Raw genomic sequence first — 12262 nt, 5'->3', positions numbered from 1 at the left:
TGACCATGTGCGAAAATGGGGGAGCACCTTGAACATCAGGGGCTGCACCCACATAGTTACCTCAACAAACGGTGGAAATCCCTTTCTCTCCTGCCTTTATTATTTCTTTCTGAAGTAATTCCAAAATCTAAGCTCGATTTGTCCATTTTCATCTCCAGTTCACCGACCTTCATCTGTTGTTTCTCAATGACCTCAAAACTCCTTCTGACTCTTTCAGTTTGATCCCAAAATATGCTATTATATTCATTCCTGCTGCTTCCCTTGAAGTGCCTGAATTTGACGTATCCTCCCTCATCCCACTGGATTGATCTGGCTTCCTTCCGTACTGTAGGAATTCTATGGGTGTTGCTCGTACTCTCCCAACATTGATAGTTCCAACTGTTTCATGTTGGTCTGGTAAAGCGACTATCGTTATGGACACAACAATGTCTAATTCCTACTCCAATAACTGTTAAAAGCAGTAGATATTTTTGATTCAGAATCATGGAAATTGTCGCAATTTTGAAGACCGAATAATGAACAAGTTTCCTTTTCTTGTTTTTAATTGTAACAGGATATCAAATACCTAACATCGTAAGATCTTGGTCTGATATTCCAAAATTAAGTCCACTGAACAAGAAAAATGGCAAAGGAGAGACTCGCCTACATCTTGCTGTGATGAAGGGAGACTTATCTTCTGTGAGATCTCTGATCGCAGCTGGAATCCACGTAAATATCAAGGACAATGCAGGTTTGCTGCTTTTTAAACCTAATTACTTTACAAGCTCTTTGCATTCAGATTAACTCTTTATATCACGAGCAAAGGAAATTTGTATTCATTTGCTCAGACATTATCAGTTACTCCTCAGTGTTTCTTCAATTCCTTCAATCACACACAAATAAAACATCTCTCTCGTAGCCTGTGGTGGAATGGAAAACTGCATTGTACTTGTTACTGATAGTAAATCTATCTTTCCAGCCCCAGAACTCCAGTAAGTCTCTAAATCACAGTCTCTCCAATGCAATTTAATCAGGAATTGAAAGTCCATTGTTTCTTTCAGTTAGAATCATAGAATCATAAAATCATAGTTCTTAAGATGTACTTTTTAAAAATCATTCACAAGGATAACCAACAGATACTTTTGATGGCTTCAATTTGCCTTCATCTACCTGTGTGAAATATAAGGAAAGTAGGAAGTAACTTTAGCAAGGAGTCAGGAGGGCTAAAAGGGGTCATGAAAAGTCATTGGCAAATAGGGTTAAGGAAAATCCCAAGGCTTTTTACACGTACATAACAAGCAAGAGGGTAGCCAGGGAAATGGTTTGCCCACTGAAGGACAGGAGAGGGAATCTATGTGTGGAGCTAGAGGAAATGGGTGAGGTACTAAATGAATACTTTGCATCAGTATTCACCAAAGAGAAGGAATTGGTGGATGTTGAATCTGGAGAAGGGTGTGCAGATAGCCTGGGTCACATTGAGATCCAAAAAGACGAGGTGTTGGGCGTCTTGAAAAATATTAAGGTGGATAAGTCCCCAGGGCCTGATGGGATCTATCCCAGAATACTGAAGGAGGCAAGAGAGGAAATTGCTGAAGCCTTGACAGCAATCTTTGGATCCTCACTGTCTTCAGGTGATCCCGGAGGACTGGAGAATAGCCAATGGTGTTCCTTTGTTTAAGAAGGGTAGCAAGGATAGACCAGGGAACTACAGGCCGGTGACCCTTACGTCAGTGGTAGAGAAATTACTGGAGAGAATTCTTCGAGACAGGATCTACTCCCATTTGGAAGCAAATGGACGTATTAGTGAGCGGCAGCACGGTTTTGTGAAGGAGAGGTCGTGTTTCACTAACTTGATAGAGTTTTTCGAAGAGGTCACAAAGATGATTGATGCAGGTAGGGTAGTGGATGTTGTCTATATGGACTTCAGTAAAACCTTTGACAAGGTCCCTCATGGCAGACTGGTACAAAAGGTGAAGTCACACGGGATCAGAGGTGAGCTGGCAAGATGGATACAGAACTGGCTTGGTCATAGAAGGCAGAGAATGGCAATGGAAGGGTGCTTTTCTGATTGGAGGGCTGTGACTAGTCATGTTCCGCAGGGATCAGTGCTGGGAACTTTCTTGTTCGTAGTATATATAAATGATTTGGAGAAAATGTAACTGGTCTGATTAGTAAGTTTGCGGACGACACAAAGGCTGGTGGAATTGCGGATAGCGATGAGAACTGTCAGAGGATACAGCAGGATTTAGATCGTTTGGAGACTTGGGCGGCGAGATGGCAGATGGGGTTTAATCCGGACAAATGTGAGGTAATGCATTTTGGAAGGTCTAATACAGGAAGGGAATATACAGTGAATGGTAAAACCCTCAAGAGTATTGACGGTCAGAGAGATGTAGGTTTACAGGTCCACAGGTCACTGAAAGGGGCAACACAGGTGGAGAAGGGAGTCAAGAAGGCATACGGCATGCTTGCCTTCATTGGCCGGGGCATTGAGTATAAAACTTGGCAAGTCATTTTGCAGCTGTACAGAACCTTAGTTAGGCCACACTTGGAGTATAGTGTTCAATTCTGGTTGCCACACTACCAGAAGGATGTGGAGGCTTTAGAGAGGGTGCAGAAGAGATTTGCCAGGATGTTGCCTGGTTTGGAGGGCATTAGCTATGAGGAGAGGTTGAATAAACTCGGTTTGTTCTCACTGGAACGATGGAGGTTGAGGGGCAACGTGATAGAGGTCTACAAAATTATAAGTGGCATAGACAGGGTGGATAATCAGAGACTTTTTCCCAGGGTAGAGGGGTCAATTACTAGGGGGCATAGGTTTAAGGCGCAAGGGGCAAGGTTTAGAGGAGATGTACAAAGTAAGTTTTTTACACAGAGGGTAGTGGGTGCCTGGAACTTGCTGCCGGAGGAGGTGGTGGAAGCAGGGACGATAGTGACGTTTAAGGGGCATCTTGATAAATACATGAATAGGATGGAAATAGAGAGATACGGACCCCGACATCATGGTCGACACAGGCTTGGACGGCCGCAGGGCCTGTTCCTGTGCTGTACTTTTCTTTGTTCTTTGTTCAACATTGTTGTCCTTGAATGGAACTCCCACACCTCTTGCATTGATGTAGAGATGCCGGCATTGGACTGGGGTGAGATGCAATACGATACACTGCAGGAAAGGATGTCCCGAAACATGGGACATTGGCGAGACCATGCAGACGCTGCGACAATGGATGAACGGACATCACGCGACAATCGCCACGCAGGAATGTTCCCTTCCAGTCGGGGAACACTTCAGCAGTCAAGGGCATTCAGCCTCTGATCTTCGGGTAAGTGTTCTCCAAGGCGACCTTCAGGACGAGCAAAAACGCAGAATCACCGAGCAGAAACTTATAGCCAAGTTCCGCACGCATGAGTGCGGCCTCAACCGGGATCTTGGATTCATGTCGCATTACATTCACCCTCCACCATCTGGCCGGGGCTTGCGAAATCCTACCAACATTCCTGGCTTGAGATAATTCACACCTCTTTAACCTGTGATTATCCCTCTCTTCAGTTGCCGTGTCAGGACCTGTAGACGTAATTACCTGCAAAGACACACATTCAAAGTATCGTATTGCATCTTTGACTTTGTGTATGTTTCTGGAACCCACCTCTTCATTCACCTGAGGAAGGAGCAGTACTCTGAAAGTTAGTGATTCAAAACAAACCTGTTGGATTTTAACCTGGTGTTGTAAGACTTCTTACTGTCCTGCATTGATGTATTTGGCTGGGGACACATGTTATGTAGATTGCCGATTTGATTGTGCTGGTATTAAAGTTAGATATTATAATCCTCACGTCTCTTTGGTGTCCCTTACAAAATAAATACAAAGCTCACATGAAGCTTCTGTGCAAAGAGAACTGTGAAGATATTGGAGCTTCCATGATTTGGTACAGACGATGTAAAGTTAGGTAAAATGATGTTGGCTGGGATTCTCCGTTCCCTGTCGCTTGGATTGGGAATCCTGATCAGGTGGAGAATCCCGCATCGGTCCAAATATGGGACCGGCACCAAGTGGCAGACTCATCCCCAGTTTTCAGTCCTGCCCCGCCGACCATAGTGGGCTCCTATCTCGCGCTGGCGGGAAAAAACAAACAGCTCCTATGCATTCATTTGAATGTGATTAATGGGCTGGAAGCCATAATCCTCATCTCATCCCTGTTATGTTCCACCTCTCCCAGCTGGGAGATGTACGAGTGTGATTTGGTGCCAGTGCCCTGGGTGGGATTCTCCGTTGTCTGACGCCAAAATCGGGAAACGTGATTGGGCAGAAAATAGGTTCCAACGGTACTCCTGGCATCAGGGACAGGCGCCAGGGCCAGTGGCCCCTACGGTGCCGGGCACCGACGAGGTAGGGTGCAGTGATGGGAGGGGGCATGCAAGGTCGGAGCCCACAGTGCCAACCAGGGCCACCGGTAGCCAGGTTGAGCACGGGGATACACACCATGCTAACATGCCGGCCTTTCACCCTCTGCAGACAATTGGAATTCAACCAGCAATGGTGGCCTTCCTGCTAGTCGCCACAGCCCTAAGGAATGCCCTGTGGTGTATGAGCTGGCACTACTCGAGGAGGAAGCTGCAGCAGCGGAGCATGCAGCAATGGAGCGGGCCGTAGAGGGACAAGAGTAATGGCGGACATGCCAAATTTCCTTAATTTCCTGAGGAAGTATCGGCGCTGTTGCGCTTCATTGATTGACATGGGTGGACCAGGGCAGATTGTTGGTGATGTGTACACCTAGGAATTTTAAGCTGTCAACCATCTCCCCGATGGCACCATTGATACAGACAGAGGTGTGTACGACCCTTTGCTTTCTGAAGTCGGTGAACAGCTCCTTAGTTTTGCTGACATTGAGGGATAGATTGTTGTCATTGCACCTTGCCACTAAGTTCTCTATTCCCCTTCTGTACTCTGACTCATCATTATTTGAAATCTTCCCATTACGGTTGTGTCATCAGCAAACTTGTAGATGGAGTTGGATCTGAATTTGCCACACAGCCGTGTTTATAGGGAGTATGGTAGGGGGTTAAGTACGCAGCCTTGTGGGGTCCCAGTATTGAGGACTATCATGGAGGAGGCATTGTTGTTTATCCTTACTGATTGTGGTCTATGGGTCAGGAAGTCGAGGATCCAGTTGCAGAGGGTGGAGCCAATCCTAGGATTTGGAATTTGTATGTGAGTTTGGCTGCGATTATGGTGTTTAAGGTGGAGCTGTAGTCAATGAACAGGAGTCTGATATCGGAGTCCTTGTTGTCGAGATGCTCCAGGGATGAGTGTATGGCCAGGAAGATAGCATCTGCTGTGGACTGGTAGCGCGGTTGGCGAATTGCAGCGGATCAAGGCATTTTGGAAGGATGGAGTTGATGTGCCTCATGACCAACTTCATGAAGCACTTCATAATGATAGGAGTCAGGGCCACCGGTCGATTGTCATTGAGGCAAGTTTCCTGGTTCATCTTTGGCACCGATATGATGGTGGTCTTCTTGAAACAGGTGGGAATCTCGGAATGGGGCAGGGAGAGGTTGAAGATGTCTGCGAACACATTGCCAGTTGGTCCACGCAGGATCTGAGTGCACCATTGGTGGTACTTCTCCAGTACTTCGAGGCACCCGCTAGTTTTCCAAAATCCCAGAAGCATATAAGAGCGCAGGCATCACTGCTTCCCAGAAAACCATGATCTTAGTCTCGGGTTTGAGACCCTGGCCCTCACTCTTTTCCTCAGTCAGCCGAAGGTTGAACTGGCATATTGGAAGTGATGATGAATATGTCTGCCTTTATCGAGTGGGGGCTTCCAAGAAATAGAAAATGGTCCATGATCTCATCTTTGATAATATTTAATATGGGGAGGTGTTTTGAGGTGGGAACTGGTTGGAAGAGTAGCTGAGTTTTCCAGATATTTAGAGAAAGGCCCATGTGCTGCAAAGAAGGACCTGACGATGACCTGGAGTTCAGTTTCTGACTGAGTGTACACAAAATTGTCATCTGCATACTGAAGCTCGAAACTTCAAAATCACTCCAGCTCTGTCATAACGCGTCATTATGCGGGTGGGAGACGAATAATTGTTTGCATTCAGAGGGATTTGGGTGTCCTTGTACAAAAAGCACAGAAGGCTAATGTACAGGTACTACAAGTATTTAGGAAAGCAAATGTTAGCCTTTATTGCAAAGGAGTTGGAGTATAAGAGTAAGGAATTCTTGCTGCAATTATGGTGAGACCACACCTGGAATACTACACTCAGTTTTGGTCTTCTTACTGAAAGAAGGATATACCGAAAGGTGGGGGTTAAATGAAGTTTCACTGGATTGATTTTTCGAATGAGTGGTTTGCCTATGAAGAGAGATTAAATACTGAGCTTATATTTTTGAAGGTTAGATGAGAGGTTATTTCATTGAAATATATATAGTCCTTAGAAAGCTAAATGAGCAAGATACTGAGAGGTTGTTCCTCCTGGCCAGAGAGCCTAGACCCGTGGGTTATAGTGCCAGGTTAAGGGACAGGCCATCTCGTTCTGAAATGAGGATTGTGAATCTTTGGAATTCTCTATCCAGAAGATGTACGGTTGCTGTGCCATTGAGTATACTTAAGCGGCGAGGAGGGAATGGGGTGAGGGGGGGGGGGGGGGGGGGGGGGGGGGGGGGGGGGGGGGGGGGCGGTAGAGAGAGAGAGAGAGAGGGGAATCATATAACCCAGTGTTTTTCAAACTTTTTTTCCGGGGACCCATTTTTACCAACCAGCCAACCTTCGAAACCCGACCCAGCCGACCTTCACGATCCACACCGGCCGACCTTCGCGGCCCACACCGGCCGACCTTCGCGGCCCACACCGGCCGACCTTCGCGACCCACACCGGCCGACCCACCATTTTCTCTTACCTTGTTTGTTGCTGACAAAAATGGAGAAAATGGTTTTGGGTCCCTTTGGCCCCAATGGTCTCTTTGTCCCTTTGGCCCCCTGAACTTGAAAAATAAAGGCTGCGACCATATGAAAACAAATACGGCCGCACTGCGCATGCGTGCTCGATCATTGGTGCGCATGCGCAAAACTATGCGCAAGCGCACCGATGATCGGGTATGCATGCGCAGTGCGGCCGAATTTTTAAATCTGTTCCTGGCCATTTTAAAGGCCGCTCGCAGCTGGCATTATTTAAAGCCTGCTGCTGCGGCTGTTGAGCGATCGGGAGCGCCACGAGGGACTTGGGGGGGGGGGGGGGGGAGGCAGGGGACTGATAGCTGGAAGGAGGGCACGGGAAACGATAACAAACTTGGCATCTACAGGAACAGAGAGCAAGGAAAATCCAAGCGAAAGACGGGACGAACAGCTGAAGCTGAGGTGACAACGGCAGCGAAATCTGTCCGGAAGAAGCAAGTGACAACACCAACACCAAACCCATTCGCGTATTGCCCACTGTAATTGTTTCTCCGGCATCCAAATGTATATTTACCTCCCTATTGGGTTCAAAAACCCAATAAAAACATTTATTTAAAAAAAACAGACTGAACATGCAACCATGGCTTGCAAAAATCTATCAATCTCAATTTAACATTACTAGTATCCTCTGTGCGCAATGATCACTTAGGTTAGATTTGCTTGACAAATAATACTGATATTCACAATGCACATAAATAAGTATCTGGCCAGAGTCTAAATCATAACAGTTGAAGATCAGAGTGATGGCACTTTTGGATTGGATTTGTTTTTTGTCACATATACCGAGGTACAGTGAAAAGTATTTTTCTGCGAACAGCTCAAACAGATCATTCATTACATGAAAATAAAATAAAATTAAAAAAAAATACATAATAAGGCAGGCATTTTCACAGTCAGGGTCACGGCCTGCGGGTGGATTGCGGGCGGGTGTTGAGAGGGTCGCGGCCCTCCCGATTGCGCAAATTTGTGCGCAACAGCTGCAGCAACCGGCTTTTAACAATGCCGGCTTCGAGCGGCCTTCAAAATGACGGCGTCCGCACCGATGAGCGGACACGCATGCGCAGTGCGGCCACATTTAAAAAATGTTGACACGGCCGTCATTTTGAAGGCCGCTCGCAGCCAGCATTGTTAAAAGCCGACTGTTGTGCATAAATTTGCGCAATCGGAGATGCAGGAGAAGATTTTTTTTTTAATTCAATGTAATCTTCCTGCCTGAAGGGAGGCAGAGAGCAGGTCACGCCCCCCCCCAAACGTCAATGTCATGTGCTTTGGGCGCGATTGCGATTCCTCCATTTTGTCAGCAGCAAAGAAGAAAATGGTGGGCCGGCATGCGTCGAGAAGGTCAGCCCTCATAAGTGGCGACGGTCGGCATGGGTCCCGAAGGTTGGCCAGTTGGTAAAAATGGGTCACCGGAAAAAAAGTTTGAAAAACACTGTAATAGGGCAACACAAGGTACACAATGTACATAGACACCGGCATCGGCTGAAGCATACAAGAGAGTGTAATATTAATCAGGTCAGTCCATAAGAGGGTCGTTTAGGAGTTTGGTAACAGCGGGGAAGTAGCTATCTTTGAATCTTTTGTACTTTTTCAGATAACAGGGGCAGCAGGGTAGCATGGTGGTTAGCATAAATGCTTCACAGCTCCAGGGTCCCAGGTTCGATTCCCGGCTGGGTCACTGTCTGTGTGGAGTCTGCACGTCCTCCCCCTGTGTGCGTGGGTTTCCTCCGGGTGCTCCGGTTTCCTCCCACAGTCCAAAGATGTGCGGGTTAGGTGGATTGGCCATTCTAAATTGCCCGTAGTGTGCTAATAAAAGTAAGGTTAAGGGGGGGGTTGTTGGGTTACGGGTATAGGGTGGATACGTGGGTTTGAGTAGGGTGATCATGGCTCGGCACAACATTGAGGGCCGATGGGCCTGTTCTGTGCTGTACTGTTCTATATTCTATATAACCATTTCAGTAGACAATAAAAAAACAAGACCTTTATTGAGTAGATATTTGGGGTGTTAAAGGAAATGCTATGGGCTTGGAGCATTTGTGTGAATGTGGCCCATGATAACCCCAAAGAAGACTATAGCAAAATGCTATGCAAAAATAAATGATGAGGTACAGCAACAAAGCATTAAATATCAAGTTGATAATGAGGCACCAGCCATTGCAACCAGAGAGACAAGTAAGCAAGATTTTGTCTGTGTGGGTCTCACCCCGACAACCCAAGGGTGTGCTGGGTAGGTGGATTGACCACGCTCAATTGCCCCTTCATTGAAAAATAAATTGAAAAGAAGAAAAAGAAAGATTTGATTTTCTGGTTCTCCCATTGATAGCACTGACAGTTACCAAACATTTTGTATGCCATCTGAACAGTTTAAACATTGTGCTGCACTTTCTGGCTATCTGGGAAGGTGGGCACATGTGAGGTGCACATGTTGACCCAGGTGGCTGCTGGTTGCAATTAGGTGCCCTTTGGCTGCCATCACAAAACTCAGCAGGATCACTGCAGAAGGGAACAGATTGGTGCAATAGCAGGGTAACTGTCATAGAGTCCCTACAGTGCAGAAGGAGGCCGTTTGGCCCATCGAGTCTGCACCAACCCTCTGGAAAAGCACCCTACCTAGCCCCACCCTATCCCTGTATCCCAGTAACCCCACCTAATCTTTTGGACACTAAGGGCCAATCCACATCTTTGAACTGTGGGAGGAAACTGGAGCACCATGTAGACACGGGGAGAATGTATAAACTCTACACATTCACCCAAGGTTGGAATTGAACCTGGATCCCTGGTGCTGTAATGCAGCAGTGCTAACCACTGTGATACTGTGCCACCCACCATCGTATTGATAGCCCGTGTATTTCTTGGGCCTTTGTCCTAGTGTGTATCTCCCTGCTGACTGTAACACACTAGGTCATGTCAGGCCAGGCATGGGAAATCACGCTGTGTGTGTTTAGACTGAAGCCAGTGTAGATATGCTCCATAGCTTTGGCAGTATCTTATTTTGTGTTTCTACAATTTTCCTCCAAGGTTGGACACCGCTTCATGAAGCTTGCAGCAGAGGCTTAACTGATGTGATTCAAGAATTATTAAAAGCCGATGCCGATGTCAACAGCAGAGGAATGAATGGGGTGTTACCGCTGCACGATGCAGTCAACGGGTCTTATTATGAGGTATTGTGCTTCTTTATAACTATGGCTACTTCCAAAAATTTAGGGCGCGATTCTCCCAAAGGGAGACTAAGTGCCGACGGCGGAGTGAAAACTGGAGTGTTTCACTCCGGCGTCGGAGGCCACTCCTCGCCCCCTATTCTCCCACCCCCAGGGGGCTAGGAGCAGCGCCGCGTCACTTTCACGGGCCGGGCCTTGGCGCCCGCATCAAAGCGGCGCCGCCTAACTGACACGGCCAGCGGCGCTTAAATGACGTCACCCGCACATGCGTGGTTGCCGTCCTACCCGCGGGTGCCCTGCAAGACATGGAGGATTGATCTTGCGGGGCGGCGGAGGGAAAAGAGTGCGTCTTTTAGAGATGCCGGCCAGCCGATCGGTGGGCACCGATTGCGGGCCAGACCCCCACTGAGCACCCCCCTAGTGCTCGATCCTCCCCCCCACACAGGCCGCACACGCAGCGTTCGCGCGCTGTTCACGCCGGCAGCGACCAGGTGTGGTTGGCGCTGGCGTGAACCGGTCGTATTGGGCAGGCCGCTCGGCCCATCCGGGCTGGAGAATCACCGCTCGACCGTTAGAAACGGCGAGCGGCGATTCTCCGAGCGGCCTGTCGTAAAACGCAGCACGCCGTTTTGCGGGGGGGTGGGAGAATCGCGTGCGGGTGCCAGGGCGGCGTGGCGGGAATCGCCCGGCACTCATGCGATTCTCCCACCCGGCGTGGAGGTCGGAGAATCGCGCCCTTAGTTTTTGAATAAAGAATTTAATAATGTTCCTGTGGAGCCAGGAGAAGTAGGAGTGTTTCCTCAATTTCGGATAAGAGGCGCATGGGGTTGGGGGAGCATTGGGGATGTGTGCGGCATTTTAATCTGGAGCAGTGTGTGGGTTTAGATATGGATAGGGAATGTTAAGGAAGCCAAAAATGTGCTCCAATGTGTCACCTTCTGAGTATAACTTGGTCGCATTTAGCTGGTTGCATGTAACCCCCTCCAGAGAGGCAGGTCAGCAATTTAAATATGTTAGTTACTCAATAGTAGAGATACTTCAACCAACTTTCAAATTGAACAGCACATACACAGGTTTCCCCGGCCTCCTGAAACTCATCATTGAAATTAAGGCAATTCATGAGGCTCATTAAAAGTCAGACAGATATAGCAATAAATACTTAATGCTCACAGGGGCTAAATCAATAGTCAGAATGCAAAATTAACTTTCGTCCGACTGCAATGCTGGCAACAGAGCAACTTTGTGCTGCCAGTTGTGTTAAATGAATTCAATGTCCTGTGGTGATCTACCACTGTATATATAGGGGCTGGTTTAGCTCACTAGGGGCTGGTTTAGCTCACAGGGGCTGGTTTAGCTCACTAGGGGCTGGTTTAGCTCACTAGGGGCTGGTTTAGCTCACTCAGCTAAATCGCTGGCTTTTAAAGCAGACCAAACAGGCCAGCAGCACGGTTCGAGTCCCGTACCAGCCTCCCCGGACAGGCGCCGGAATGTGGCGACTAGGGGCTTTTCACAGTAACTTCATTGAAGCCTACTCGTGACAATAAACGATTTTCATTTTTCATTTCATATGTGTGTGCTTGTATTAGGGGATGTACGACAGTACCTGTATTACAGGTTTTCCAGTAAGCCCCTGCCGGCTAGCTCTGCCCACAGGGAGCAGTATAAATATTCATAAGTTCCCCTGAGCTGCCATTCTACAGCTGCAGCCGAAGGAATAACATCTCATGGTAATAAAGCCTCTCTTGTACCGATTCGAGTCTTTGTGTGCAATTGTTAGCGCATCAATTTATTACCATGAGATTTTCCTACATCATGGATATCAGAATTAAGCCCGATCGCCTGCAGCTGGATCCGCAGCCGAAAGGCAGGAAAGATTTTAACCACTGGCTGGCTGTTTTCGAGGCCTACATCACCTCAGTGGACCCTACACCATCGGAGGCTCAGAAAGTTCAACTCCTATACTCAAGGTTGAGCTCCAGTGTGTTCCCGCTGATACAGGGCGCGCCTAACTACGCCCGAGCCATGGAACTTCTCAAAGAGAATTACACCCAGTTGACGAACACTCTGTTTGCGAGACATGTACTCGCCACTCGCATTCAGCAACCGGGTGAGTCGATTGAGGACTTCTGGCGGGCCCTTATCCCTCTAGTACGGGACTGCAACTGC

General features: G+C 47.8%; 1 protein-coding gene across 1 annotated transcript in view; it reads left to right on the top strand.

Moving 5' to 3' along the window:
• LOC119969932 (ankyrin repeat domain-containing protein 31-like) overlaps window positions 1-12262 on the top strand; it is a 273205-nt gene that overhangs the window by 209118 nt on the left and 51825 nt on the right. Inside the window, exons 15-16 of the mRNA XM_038803900.1 lie at window positions 554-730; window positions 9957-10099. Coding sequence (XP_038659828.1) covers window positions 554-730; window positions 9957-10099 — 320 coding nt within the window. The remainder of the gene's footprint in view (window positions 1-553; window positions 731-9956; window positions 10100-12262) is intronic.

Source organism: Scyliorhinus canicula, chromosome 8 (assembly GCF_902713615.1).
Source record: "Scyliorhinus canicula chromosome 8, sScyCan1.1, whole genome shotgun sequence".
Lineage (NCBI taxonomy): Eukaryota > Metazoa > Chordata > Chondrichthyes > Carcharhiniformes > Scyliorhinidae > Scyliorhinus > Scyliorhinus canicula.
Note: the sequence above shows the minus strand (reverse complement) of the source record. Positions and strands in the feature narration are given on the sequence as shown.